This window comes from Diabrotica undecimpunctata, chromosome 7 (genome assembly GCF_040954645.1).
Source record: "Diabrotica undecimpunctata isolate CICGRU chromosome 7, icDiaUnde3, whole genome shotgun sequence".
In the NCBI taxonomy this organism is placed as follows: domain Eukaryota; kingdom Metazoa; phylum Arthropoda; class Insecta; order Coleoptera; family Chrysomelidae; genus Diabrotica; species Diabrotica undecimpunctata.
Genome location: NC_092809.1, coordinates 3,702,216 through 3,716,790, shown reverse-complemented (window position 1 = coordinate 3,716,790; position 14,575 = coordinate 3,702,216). Strand labels below are relative to the sequence as shown.

Below are 14,575 nucleotides of genomic sequence, written 5' to 3'. Positions count from 1 at the left end.
GAAATTCGACGACGTATACAGATAGATAGAAACGCGATGCCAACCTCCAAAAATTTGCAAAAATAAACATAACAAAAAACGCTTGGGGCATGCATTAGCAATAAGGAGATATCAGGAGGTGAATTGTCTCTGCAGAGTGAAGAAATCTTTGGATAACTACTATTTTTCACATTAAAGACTGTAGAGCTGTAAAGAAAAAATATTTTTTGATGGAGTTCAACCAAGTTTTACACTGCTTGAGGCCAAACCTGGGACAAAAGTTCAAAATGATCCATTATCACTTTTACTGGCAACTTTAATCTGGTTATAGGATTCATTATTTCTATATTCCTCCCTTCTTTTTGAACTTATAAGTCGTGGTTATACGGTGGTCGTACTGCAACCAATTGATTTATTGTACATTGCTGTTTGATTAAATTTTTCTATAAATATCTATGACAAGTACCTTAAATAACTACTTCTCAACTAGGAATTATAACTAATACAATTCAATTAGTTTATTGAGCGAATAAATAATTTTCTAATCCGCGAGCAGTTGACAGGTTATTCAATCAAAAAGATTTTTTATTCAATTTTGTATAATATTGTCAGTTTAAAGGAAGCCGAGCAAGCTTTATACGAATAATGAAAATGTACCTGATACAGGGACGATAAAGCATCGTGATTTGAATAAAGAATTTTACCATTGCCGTTTTGTTGTTTTATTTCATTTATCCTTCATCTGTTTTTACCTAAAACCGGTGACTCGATTATTGGTATTCACAAATCACAGAAATAATAAACGAAGTAAAAATACCATACAGATAATTACATCAAAAGAGTCGACAAAGCATTACACAAAATTATTGCAGGAGAATAGGCCGGAGTATATCTCATACGACCCTGTGACAATAATAACTGAGGAAGCAGAAATCACAGAGGAAGATATAAATAAAGCACTAAAGAAATCCAAAAACAATAAAGCACCAGGACCAGGGAACATAAAAATGGAACTGCTGAAATATGGAGGCGCAAGGATAGTATCCTTTATACGAATGTTGTTCAATAAAATCGAAGCAGGAGAGAAGATTCCCGATGAGTTCAATTTATCATACATGTGCTCCATTTTCAAAAAAGGTGACAAAAGGTCACCAAATAACTACAGAGGGATCAGTGTAATGCCTTCAAGAGCAAGAATCTTTTCATCAGTTATAAAAGAAAAACTACATGGACCATTATAGCGAAGAACAAGCCGAATTCCGAAAAGCCAGATCATGTTTAGATAATGTATTCATTATGAGACAGGTGATTGAAAAGAACAAAGAAAAAAACATTGAAACACATATGACCTTTATCGACTTAGAGAAAGCATACGATAGCGTGCCCAGGAAACAACTATGGGAAGCAATGAGAAGAATGCGCTTTAGAGTGAAATGGGTGAATATAACACAAAGACTGTATAAAGAAACACAAGTGCAAATAAAGTTAGGTAATGAAATAACAAAAACAATCACCGCAACAAAAGGCCTCAAACAGGGATGTGGTCTCTCACCTACACTTTTTAACATATATAATATATATATATATATATATATATATATATATATATATATTGAAAAGATGGTATAGAAAATGCGGAACAATGGGCATACTAGTACAAGAGAATATATTACATTCAATACTTTTCGCAGATGATCAAGTCATTTTTGCACAAGACAGGGAGGATATGGAATATATGATAAGGAAATTAAAGGAAGAATATGAACTTTGGGGACTCAAGATAAATATGTGCAAGAGCGAATACTTATGTATTGGACCGGAGGTTGCAGATTTGAACTTAAGTTTAGAAGAAGAGACTATTAAGAGCTGTAAGGCTTTTAAGTATTTAGGGTCAATAATTGGCCGAGATGGTACTTGTATGAAAGATATAGAAATGAAAATAGCACGGGGAAGCAAGCCACAAGAGCATTTCATGGAGTGATATGGAACAACACTCGAACCAAAGAAAACAAAAAGAGGATCTTTCAAAGCATAGTGATGAATATTACCCTATATGGAGCGGAAGTATGGCCAATGACAACAACAATACGAAATAAAATAAGAACAGTTGAACTGGACTTTATGAGAAGATGTCTACAAATCACAAGAGCGGATAGAATAAGAACGGAGGAAATATGGAACAGAATGGAAGTAAAATGCTCAATTACAAAAAAGTTGGAAAACAGAGCCCTGCAGTGGTACGGGCATGTACAAAAAATGCCAGAGCATAGGTGGCCGAAAAGAATATTAAACTGGGACCCGCCGGGAAGAAGACGGAGAGGAAGACCTGCTACAAGATGGAAAACATACGTCGGAAATGCTATGATAGATAGAGACCTCAGAGAAGGTGACTGGGAGAATAGAGTGCTGTTTTTTGAGGACGAAAATGGCGAACTCATAATGGGAAAAGCCGAAGAAGAAGAAGACAAATGAATCTCTTAGCGATACCAGATACCAAAAATCATTTACATACTAAACATTCTGGTCAATTTTAGGACTCAGCATTATACAGGGTTGGAAGGTCCAAAGAAAATACAAGATATACATTTGGCAACGCTGCATAATTTATCCCACTCATTTGTTTGGTAGATAGGGTCACTGCCTATGTGATGAAAACAGGAAGTTTATAATTGATCGCGAAAGTTGTGTAAAAAATTTAGACACTAATTTCTGATAAACGATATTTGAGTTTGTGATGGGTAGCTCTTTTGGACAACAGACTCATTAAAAGGTTTAGATTAATATAAATATATATATAAATATATATATATATATATATATATATATATATATATATATATATATATATTTGGAATATATTTGGAATATATAAATAACAAAATAAAGTTATATTTAAATCAATAAAACTGCGTTTCATCATACTCATCAAAAGCGTTAACAAAAGAAAAGGATACAGAATGGGAAACAAAGGAATAAAAATACTCTGTTACGCAGACGACCTAATATTGATAGCCCAAGATGAAGATAGTCTGCAAAAACTATAAATCCACAGATTTATAAGAGCAAAAGAATTTAATATGACAATCTCATCTCAGAAAACTAAAACAATAGTAGTCAGCAAAGAACCAACCAGATGTAAAATAGAAATTGAGATGGCATCAGTATTGAACAAGTAATGGAAATAAAATACCTGTGAATTACATTATCTAGCTATGGAGACCTGGACAAAGAAGTGAGAGATCAAGTACAAAAAGCAAATAGACTGGCAGGATGCCTTAAGAGCGTAGGCGCAAAATTTCGGGCCGATGCTTTTTAAACGCATTCATTTTTTTCGAATCCTAAAAAAACGTATTTTTGAAAAATTTAAACGCAGAATACATTATTACTGAGGGCCGAAAGTCCCTGAAAACTTCTATAATGTTTATTTTAATAACTTACAGGGGTAAAAAAAAAAGAGAAAATTTAGTATGATTTTTAATATTAAATATCTCATTCAAAAAAACTTTTTGTTTATTCTAAGGGACTTTCGGCCCTCGGTAATAATGTAATCTTTCATTCTGCGTTTAAATTTTTCAAAAATATTTGTTAGTTTTCTCAGGATTCGAAAAAAATGATTGCATTTAAAAAGCATTGACCCGAAATTTTGCGCCTACGCTCTTAATAACATGGCGAAACAGACACATTAACACTGAGATTAAGTCAAGAATTTATAAAGCCAATATAAGACCAATAATAACATATGCCTCAGAAACAAGACCAGACATAGCTACAACGCAAACGCTACTGGAAACGGCAGAGATGAGAGTATTGAGAAAAATTACAGGAAATACGCTGACAGATCAAAAGAGAAGTGAAGACATTAGAAGAAAATGTAATGTAGTGTATAAATGAATCGACCCAAAATAGAAAAAATAAATGGAATAACCACATAAGCAGAATGGAGGAGTGACAACCTTCCATAGGGGTATTAATCCGCCAATGCATAAGCAGAATTGCTTATAAAAAGGAAGAAGACAAATAAACTGCCAACAGTCGGTCGCCTCGGCGAGATCTTCTCAAATTACGGATACTGAAAACTATTTTTACGAAATTGCGAAACTCTTCCATTTCTATAAAAAATGATAAGTAAATTTTTACAAAACAAAATTGATTAAAAATGTAATGAGCATTGAAGAGTTAATACCCTTTCACTTAGTTAATGTCTGCTTTGTAACATTATAGCGATCCATTTAAGTGTTAAATATGTAAAGGTAGGTTAGCTGTAAGGCATTACATTGAAAACGGTTTTATTGGAAGAGTTATACATCAGGTTTCTGAAATTTTTTGGCCTCCTCGGTTACCAGATTTGACGCCACTCGATTTTTTCTTGTGGAGTTACCTAAAGGAAAAGATGTATCTTTAAAGACTATTTACAGCTGTTGCTCATTTGGAAAGAATCATTGTTGAAGAGTTAATACCATTTCGCTTAGTTAATGTCTGCTTTGTAACATTATAGCGATCCATTTAAGTGTTAAATATGAAAAGGTAGGTTAGATGTAAGGCATTACATTGAAAACCGTTTTATTGGAAGAGTTATACATCAGGATTCTGAGATTTTTTGGCCTCCTCGGTTACCAGATTTGACGCCACTCGATTTTTTCTTGTGGGGTTACCTAAAGGAAAAGATGTATCTTTAAATGCCATTTACAGCTGTTGCTCATTTGGAAAGAATCATTGAAGAATGTCTTACTCGGGCTATGGTTGTAGCATTTGAAATTTATTGGAATCCCCTCGTATATGTGTTAAATTGAAATCCCCTTATATATGCATTATAATAACGAAGAATTTTTTCAATGTTTCTTGGTTCGTATCCTTCAATTTAAAACCCAAATAATCTTTCGTTCTTTTTAGGTCGCCGCCGTCGATAATAAATCATTTTATTGTTTGTTTATGTCAGGCGCAAATTTCTTCGATATTTCTTTGTTCAAACCGCCCGATATTGCGTTTTCAAATTAAGAATTTATGTCTTAATTTCCGTTGTGTCTTGTTTATGTGTCTTAAACCCAAAGTGTTTTGTTTATTCCAACTTATGCGATCAATTTTTTAAGATAATTTCGTCATTAACGTCACTTTAGTTGGAGCCGCGGTGGTCTTCAGCGTTATGTCCAAATTTTACGTCAAATTTGAAATGTTCCTCGTTGTTCGTCTTTTTTTATGAAAAATACATAAAATATAGTAGCAGTTTAATGGTTCAGTTACAGTTTTAAGTGAGTTTTGAAACGTTGCCATTGTATCCAGTTGTACCTTTTCCTGTTTTTAAGAAGCCAAGTCCGGTTTAGTTTCCAAGGTTTGTGTTCCAGTGACCCATTTTCCTTTTTGTTCGTGTGTCAGAGATTCCCAGCCATTGTTGAGTTTTTAAGAAGCCCAGTTTACAGCGCAAGTGTAATTTTTGTGAAATCCAGGTAACTTTCAAATTTTAAAGTAAAGACAGACATTTTTTTAATAATAAGAATTTGCTTTCATAACAAAAAGGATTTGTAATAATTAATAAATTGTAAAATTTTGGGGTTTGACTTTAGCTGTCAATTTATTTGTTCACTTTTTTTTGTTTTAATTTAATGTTAACTCACGACAGCTCGTTTTATTATTTTTGATTTTAGTTTGTTTTATTTTTAAAAAAAGGTTAATCTCTGTGCGGTAAATTTTGTAAGTTTATAATAGTATCTCCAACTCCTGGAATTTGTAAACAGATGAAACATATGTCTTTTTTGTATTTTTGTATTTTGCGACTATTGTTGTATTATTTTTTCACTGTCTATTTTGTAACTGTTTGTGGCGACACAAAAATAAATGTTAAATTTTGTTTCTTAACATTTGTTTATTCTTTTTTTAACTAACCCTTTTTTTTTGAGTTTCCATTTGGAAAAGATGTGTTATTTATGTTTAATAATTATATCTCAAGTTACAACTAGTTGTTGTATTAGTTATAATTAGGCACCTTGAAGTGGCGCTCTATATAAATTACTAGAGGTGTTTCCTGTTTCTTTCTGTTTTGTTTGTCCCAAGAGATTTGTATAAGTACCCCTTTATTTAATTTTTTTGTAGTTGCCCCAATCCAACCCCCTTGTCTTTTACTTATCCACGACCCCAGCTCTCCTACCAAAACCTGAGTGCCGTTCGCATATGTTTCGATTATTTTGCTTGCCCTTCTCCACCCCCAGTAGTTTCTTCCCCCAATTTTCTACCCCTTTTATTAATGCCCCGTGTGGTAGGCAAAATATTTCGTGACATGGTTAGAAGGGCATTGAAAAACGTTCGTGATAGAACAAAACAATTACCTGTATTGAAAAGGATTTAATCGTAAGATGGTTTTTTACTTCCAAACAACTTTTCATTACAGCAATTTTCGGTATTGTCAAACATAGAGGTACTTTACTCTTGAGTGAAATTCTTGAGTGGTTTTAGACCATGCAGAACTTGTTCTGAAAAATAACTTTTCGTAAAATTAATAATAAAAAAGGTTCCAATATCGTTTTGCAAGTTACTTACGTAGACACACCGTATAATATAATGTAAATCGTAAAAAATTAGGTAGTGAAACATATAGGTTAACAAAATACTTTATTAATATCAATACTTATCTTTTAATATTGTACTATACATTTATATACAAAAAATAACATTTATTTACAATAACTTATTTGATTAGTTTGTACTTTCAACGATTGAAAAGACAAATGAAATACAACCAAAACGAAGGGAGTAACCATGATTCACAATCGCTGAACTCTCCCAGCCTTTCTGCTCATCATCTGAATTGTTTACGCAATGGCATTCAAACCTAAAAAATAACCAATGAAATATTTTACTTACAACATATGGACAAATTCATAAGTGTTCATATTCTAACCAAATACAAATCAAAGGCTCTACTCATAGTTTCACGGTAAATTTATATGGTAAATCCATGCATCTTGGGAGAAGGGCGAACAGCTGTTTAAATCATAGAAGAGATGCAAAGTATGTTTTGTGTAAATTCTATACAAAATCAGTTTAAACTCGTTACTCAGGAAATTTTGGGGTCGCTGAACACTAATATCATGCCGGCGATGGTCTCTGAGGCACATTATGAACAGGATGGGCCTCTTCTTCTGGAGTTTGCGCATTAAAATGCATCGAAGATTAATTGTGTATCAAATTTCCACAAAACTATAGAAGACCAGGGCCGTCCTTGCACACCATCGCCGACTTGTAAAAAATAGAATAGTTATTTTAGTTAAAACCCTCTACCGCAGACGAAACCTTTTATGGTTTTAAAATTTCAAAGTGTTGTAGTATGCATAATATCCACCACCTATCGAAAAATCGGACTACATCATAGCTAGTACTTATTATACTACGCATCTGTATGTTTGGTTGCTGACCAGTCAAGAGAAAGATCTTTATAACCTCATTCGTTTGTACAAGTGTGCAAACCTGAAAAAAATTTATGGGAATCAGGCCATACAAGTGATTATGCATTTAAGGGCATTGTAGAGCTACCAGAATGTATCCTTGAGTTAGAAACTCCTGCAGATATTTTCTTGTTTTTGTTTCCAAAAGAATTAATATCCATGATTGTTGAACAATCAAAAATAAAAGCTCTACAAGATTTCATAATATTTCACAAAATATTAACTAATTTGATCAGACTAAGAATAGAAAAAGAAACTAGAACAAAAATAGGTGAATACCAACATGGATTCAGGGAAGGTAAGTCAACAATAGATGCAATACACATTGTAACGCAAATCGTCGAAAAAAGTTACGAGCACGGAATAGATCTACATATACTGTTTATTGACTACAAGCAAGCTTTTGACAGTGTAATAAAGGAGGAGCTAATTAAGGATATGAATCAATTAGGCATCCAAGAAAAACTAATAAGTCTCACGAAAATGACGATGAAGGAATCCAAGGCACGAATCTTAACAAGGGAAGGCCCGTCAGATGAAGTACACATGGAGGTAGGTGTCAGACAGGGAGACTCCCTGTCAACAACATTATTTAACATTGCCATAGAGGGGGCAGTAAGAGCAGCCAAAATTATGGAAACAATTATCGAATCTTCAGCCCAACTGATAGCGTATGCAGACGATATTGCACTGGTTACTAGAGATTTAAAAACCATGCAGAACATAATATTAATACTAGATAAAGAAGCAAAGAAGAGAGGGCTAGTAATAAACCAAAGCAGAACGAAATACCTCAAGTGTTCAAGAGAGAATACGAACATAGAGAAAGAAATTAAGCTTGGTGCATATACATTTGAAAGAGTACACCGTTTCAAATACCTGGGAGTGATGGTGAATGACAGAAATGATAGAACGGATAAAATAAATGAACGCATCCTACTGGGTAATAAAACCTACTGGAATTACCAAAAATTCCTGAAAGAAAAGTACATTAGTAAGAAAACCAAATTAAAAATTTACAAGACTGCAATCAGGCCAGTGATCACCTATGGTGCAGAGACGATGTGCCTAACACAAAAAGATGAAATGAGGTTGGAAATCCTAGAGAGAAAGATAATTCGACGAATAATGGGACCGGTGGGAATAAGTGTAGGCGAATTTAGAAGATTAACCAATGAAGAAATTAAAGAAGTCATCGAGGGTAAAGACATAATCAAATTCGTGAAGACGCAAAGGCTCAAGTGGCTGGGACACACAGAAAGAGCTAACCCAGACTCTACCCTAAAGTGAATAACTGGATGGAGACCAACAACAAAGAGACCAAAGGGGAGACCCAAAACAAGATGGAGAGATCAAGTCTTAGGAGACATAAAGAAGCTGAGAATCTACAATTGGAAGGAGCGCTGTAAGGACCGGAAAGAATGGAGGAAAATTGTAGACAGGGCCAAGTCACACACGCTGCTATAATAATAAAAAAAAAACAACAGCGGACTGATTCTCCGCAATAAATAAATCAGAGAGCCCAAAAGGGCGGCAAACACTCCGCCAGCAGTGAATAAGCCATGATGATGAATGATGACAAGATTTCATAAACAAACCTACCAATATTACCGAAAAGGAAATGTACACTTTTCTTTTCAAAAAACGTGGATTTGAGTTTTAAAGTTTTGAAGTTTAAAAGGAACGTGTAACACACTTCGCATTTGTTTATATAAAATATGTTTAATAATTCGAATCGAGACAACGACTAATGTCTTAGAACTGTTAGAGATCATAACTAAATTAACGTCAAGATGGCAAGTCGATATAGCACGTATTAGCACAACGTCAACTAAGTACTATTACATTTAAGATAAGTAAAGTTTATTCGTTTACCAAATTCCCATCAGTAAACATGAGCACGTGTTGATATTCGCCGTCTCATTCGTCAAGAGGCTATTAAATATAATTTATTAGACAGATTCTCATGTTACAGATCCCAACTTGTGATCATTTTAAATTCTAATTGTATCGTGTTGATTTTTTAAGTTAATATGTTGTGTTATATTTATGTTATAGTTATTGTTAAGTTATTTACTGGTCGTGTTATTTTTTAGAGTTTAGTTTAATTGTGATATAATGATTAAATTTCAAGAAATTCTTACACTAACAGTTTCAAAATTAAATATTTTTAAAAATCATATGATACATAGGTCGTACATCAATACGACCCTGTTTGGCTTACACGTGGTTCTGTTGACGATTGGGAATTTGTAGAATGAATAGGGTTTAACTTTGTAAGAGTGTACAGTAGTGTTTTAAATAAATGTACCATACGATACCATAAGTGAAGCTTTTTTATTACAATATGCCGATTCACACAAAAACAAGTCATTTTCTGCAAAAATGCAACTTTTCTATAAATGAATATTCATTTCCAAGCGTTATCCCGTAGTTGTTAGTCGATTTCACTGTGTATTCTGTATAAATTTTTATTACTAAAAATGAGTTATGAAAAAGAACAAGAAAAACTAAAACGTCTGTGGCAGAAATATCTTTCAGATGAAGATAATGAACCATTTGAAGATTCCGGTGATAAGTTTCTCCCTAGTAATTCTGATAGTTCTTTGGACAATGAACCAATTAAAAAAAAGTAAAATTAATAAATCGACCAAGTACTTCTGGCACATCAAGAAATATATCCGATAGTGTAATGGAAACAATAAATGATGTTATTGAAAGAAATGGGTAAAGATGAGGGTAAAGAAAGTGAATACATTGATAATAGTGAGAATTTATCGTGGAAATACGTGAGTGGACAGTATAAGAAATTATTCGATTTCACTGAAATAGATGTTGGTGTAAAAGCAGAATTACATTGTGAATATTTTGATAAAGGTCCTTTACATTTAAGTCCTTTAAGTTATTTCTTACTGACGAGGTATTTTCTATCTAAAAAATATGTTATTTACCTTTCTGTGCAATCTTTAGCTGACATTTTGGCATCTACAGAGAACTTACTCGACCTATTGACTTTCCTTTTTTGATCTATTCGTTCTCTTACTAGCAATTCAAAATTGGCACAATTTTCTACCGGTGATCCGTTCAAATCTGGACGATTTGTACAATTATTGTTCGAATATAGTACATTGTTTACGTATGTTCCATAAGGCGAATAGTTTATTAATTCATAATGGTTTGTATACTAAAAAAAAATGATAAAAACGCTTTAATGGATGAGGTTCATCGTTGTTTTATTTCAATATTTACTTACATCATCATAAAAAATAACGGCGTGTTTGGGGACAATATTACTACAAATTCCAAACTTTTCTAGATTCACTTCGTTGGCAGATCCTTTTCCTATATTTAATACTCTGTATCGCATAGCTATAGCTTCAGGAAAACGCACAGACTTCGTAGGTCTGAAGCCCATAAAACTGGCGTCATGTCTGACATCAGTCGAATCAACCTGTAATAAAAAATTTAATACATTATAAAGAATATTCTTGTGAATGATGATTGTGATGAATAGCTCTATTAGACACCACACTCAGTAAAACACAAGTTTAATCCAAAATTATAAATTTAATCTAAATTATGAATTATAAACTTCATTCCTAATATAACCAAAACACATAGAAAAGGATACGTGGATTGATTACCTTAAAAAGCTCTATGCAGAGAAAGAACAAACCACGCTAGAACTGGAAACACCAGAAAATACCATAAATAAAGAACTTAATATAAATGTACAGGAAGTTCGGAAAAAAGGGCCTGCGCAGCGCAAGCGGTAGGATGCTTGCCTCGCATTGCGGTGGTCCGGAGTTCGAATCCTTCCGCCGGCAAGAACAACTAGACATTTTTAAAAATGTCTATAGGCCCAAGTCGACTCAGCCTGAATAAAATGAGTACCTTGGGTAAAACCAGGGGTAATAATAGGCGGTTGAAGCGTAGCACTGGCCATGTTACCTTCCTTGTATACCGTAGGCCCTAGATATAGCAGACTACCCTGCTACACTCCCAAAGCCGCGAGCGGTAAAAAACGGGAGACTATTATTATATAAGTTCGGAAATACTTGAAAACCTAAAGAACAGAAAAGCAGCAGGTAAAGACGGGATACCAAAGGAATTACTGTAATATTGTAGAGCAGCAATGACAGAACAATTAACAACATTAATTAATAAAATTATAAAACACAATAAAATACCGAAAGCATGGAGAACGAGCGAACTAATTCTACTAATCAAAAAATTTTACAAGTACTAATAAATCAGAGGATAAGTTTAGCAGATGAACAACAGCGTTTTCGTAGTGAAAGATCGTGCACAGATGCAATATTAGTTTGCTCAGTAAAGCAAATTACTGAGAAATCAATAGAGTATAATAGACCAGCATTTCTGTGTCTGAGACCCGTGTCGTCAAAATAGCATTGCTAAGCGTTTGTGCCCTCTAATTAAAAAACTTGGCAGGACCCTGGTCTACCTGGCCTTTCGGCTATACGACCGTTAACGAATCCACTGCCCCTACGAGTCCGACACCAAAATGAAGGTGCCACGCCACGTATGCCAGAGACGTTTCGTGGGGCTTCACCTTCCCCGTAGTACCTGTGTTGCGATTACCTCACCTACCCGTTATCCCACCCACAGGCGGATAGGTGACGCAGGCAGAGGAATTTCCACCTCGCACGTAGACAGGTCGCCGTCGAGGATATCTCCTCTACCACTCTTCAATCTCCTGACGGGTACGTGCCGGGGCACCAACCACAAGGCCAAGAGAGGTGTGTACGAGCCCAGGTCTTTCAACCTCGCCAGGTTCTCTTGGAATGAGAGTAGAGTGGTCCCACGAGAGTCTCGTCTCGGATACTAGGAATGTAGACCGGTGACAGTGACGCCTAAGAGACCGTGTGCGTTTCTACAAACCAGACACCTCAAGCGACGGCTCTCCACCTCTCAATTCCTACCCATTAGTCGCCTCTTACGACATACAGGGCCTTCTGACCTCGGCCGTATTCTTATCTCCGCGAGCCGAACGGAGCGTCAAAATAGCAAGAGATAAGTCACCAATCGACAAAAGAAGTATCGGACAAACGCGCAAAAGATGGAGTGAGAACCTTCCATAGAGGTATTAATCCGCCAATGAACAAGCAGAGTTGTTTATAAAGAAGAAGAAGAAGAAACTCAATTCCTCTGCCTATATTCTAAGGCCTACGAATCAAGCCCATATTCTAAGGTAGAAAACTACGAAAGATTTACCAAACTTATAATTAGCTGTGCTAAAAAATACATTCCACGCGGCCTATCCAAATCTTACGTTCTATGTTGGACTGAAGAATGGAAAGACCTATATGATCAATATGAGCAAACCAGAAACCCAAAAGTAGAAGAACAATTTTTTACAAATGTTCTTTTTGAATTGTAGTTATAAATGGTAAACTTTCTTCTTCTTCTTCATGTGCCATCTCCTCTAAGAGGGTTGGTAACCATCATGGCAATTCGCACTTTCGATACCGCTGCTCTAAAATGGTCAGCAGCAGTGCAGTTAAACCAAGCTCTCAAATTGTTTAACCAGGAGATGCGTCTTCTTCCGCGACTCCTTCTACCCTGTATTCTTCCTTGCATTATTAATTGTAACTAGTTATAACGCTCACCCCTCATGACATGTCACAGGTACTACAGTTTTCTGACTTTAATTGTATTTAAAACCTCTATCTTTTCCCATTCTTCTCAACGCCTCGACATTCGTGACTCTATCCACCCAACTTATTCTTAATATCCTTCTGTAAGCCCATAACTCGAAGGCTTCTAATCTGTCCGAAACATCTTTCTTTAATGTCCAAGCCTCCAACCCATAAAATAATACGGAGAACACGTAGCATCTCATAAGTCTTATCTTTAAAGAAATTGACCCTGCTGCAGAGTACTTTTTTCAGTTTGTTGAAAGAATTTCTTGCCTGTCCTATTCTTGCCTTAATCTCTTCTGCGTATTCATTATTTTCGTTAATTATTGTACCCAGATATTTATATTTTTCAACTTTTTTAATTTGCTCTCCATGTATAGTTGTTTTCTTGGCGCTGTTGGGCTTTTGTAATTACCATAAATTGTGTCTTTTTTGTGTTTAGGGACAGTCCGTTTTCTTCACTAATTTCTACCACTCAGTCAGCCATTTGTTGTAAATCCTCAAGACATTCCGCTAATAAAATAGTGTCGTCGGCACACCATATATTATTGATTGGTCGGCCATACTTTTATTCCCATAGTTAGTTCTTCTAGTGCTTCCTGGATTATTTCCTCTGAATACAAATTGAACAGAGTAGGAGACAGGACACAGCCCTGCCTGACGCCCCTCTCAATCCGTATTTCATTTGAAAGGACGTTGTTTTCTTTTACCACAGCGATCTGATTATAATAGATAGCGCTAATGATCCTGATGTCTCTCATATCTAAGTTTTTCTTTTCAAGTAATTCGATAAGACGGTTATGTCTGACCTTATCGAAGGATTTTTTGTAATCCAAGAAACACATATATACTGGCTGATTAACATCCATGCACCTTTGCACAAGTACATTCACAGCGAACAGGGCCTCCCTCGTTCCCAGTGCATTTTTAAATCCAAATTGTGTGTCAATTATGTCCTGCTCAAGTTCGTTGTGTGTTCTCCGCTGTATAATTTTTAAAAATATTTGGAGCGTATGACTCATTAAACTTATTATCCGGTGGTCTTGGCATTCTTTTGCATTTGGTAAACTTTCTATGTATGTATACGTAATTTATATAAATATTTTTAAAACAGTATAAAACCAGCTTTTAGACACACCTCAATTTTGAAAATAATTTTCTAAAATATTTTTGGCTCTGTTCTTCTTGTACTCTATTTAGAAATGATAAAGTTTTGTAAATATGTGAATGTAGTGTATGTAAATATTTTGCAACTATTATAACTTTAGTAGACAATGATAAAGACCGTCTTTTAAACACACCTAACAATCGAATAAGTAATGCAAATCGAAAATAAAAGTACGATCCTGTCCAGAGGTGATCCCCTGCTGCCTTGCGATAGACACTTATCGATAATAAAATATTAATGACACTCTTGGATCTCTGGTAGGACTATAACTTACATTTTAGAACGCCAGTTGACTGATTACATTTGTTTCCAAGGCTAAAGTGATCAAAGATGGA

At 34.8% G+C, this 14,575-nt stretch overlaps 1 protein-coding gene across 1 annotated transcript in view; it reads right to left on the bottom strand.

The window, feature by feature from the left end:
• Positions 1-6,566: 6,566 nt before the first annotated feature.
• Positions 6,567-14,575, bottom strand: part of LOC140444910 (PHD finger protein 12) — a 35,247-nt gene continuing 27,238 nt past the window's right edge. Inside the window, exons 7-9 of the mRNA XM_072536595.1 lie at positions 10,666-10,863; positions 10,364-10,596; positions 6,567-6,799 (exon numbers count right to left, since the gene is read on the bottom strand). Of these exons, the coding sequence (XP_072392696.1) occupies positions 6,664-6,799; positions 10,364-10,596; positions 10,666-10,863 (567 nt within the window). The 3' untranslated portion in view covers positions 6,567-6,663. The remainder of the gene's footprint in view (positions 6,800-10,363; positions 10,597-10,665; positions 10,864-14,575) is intronic.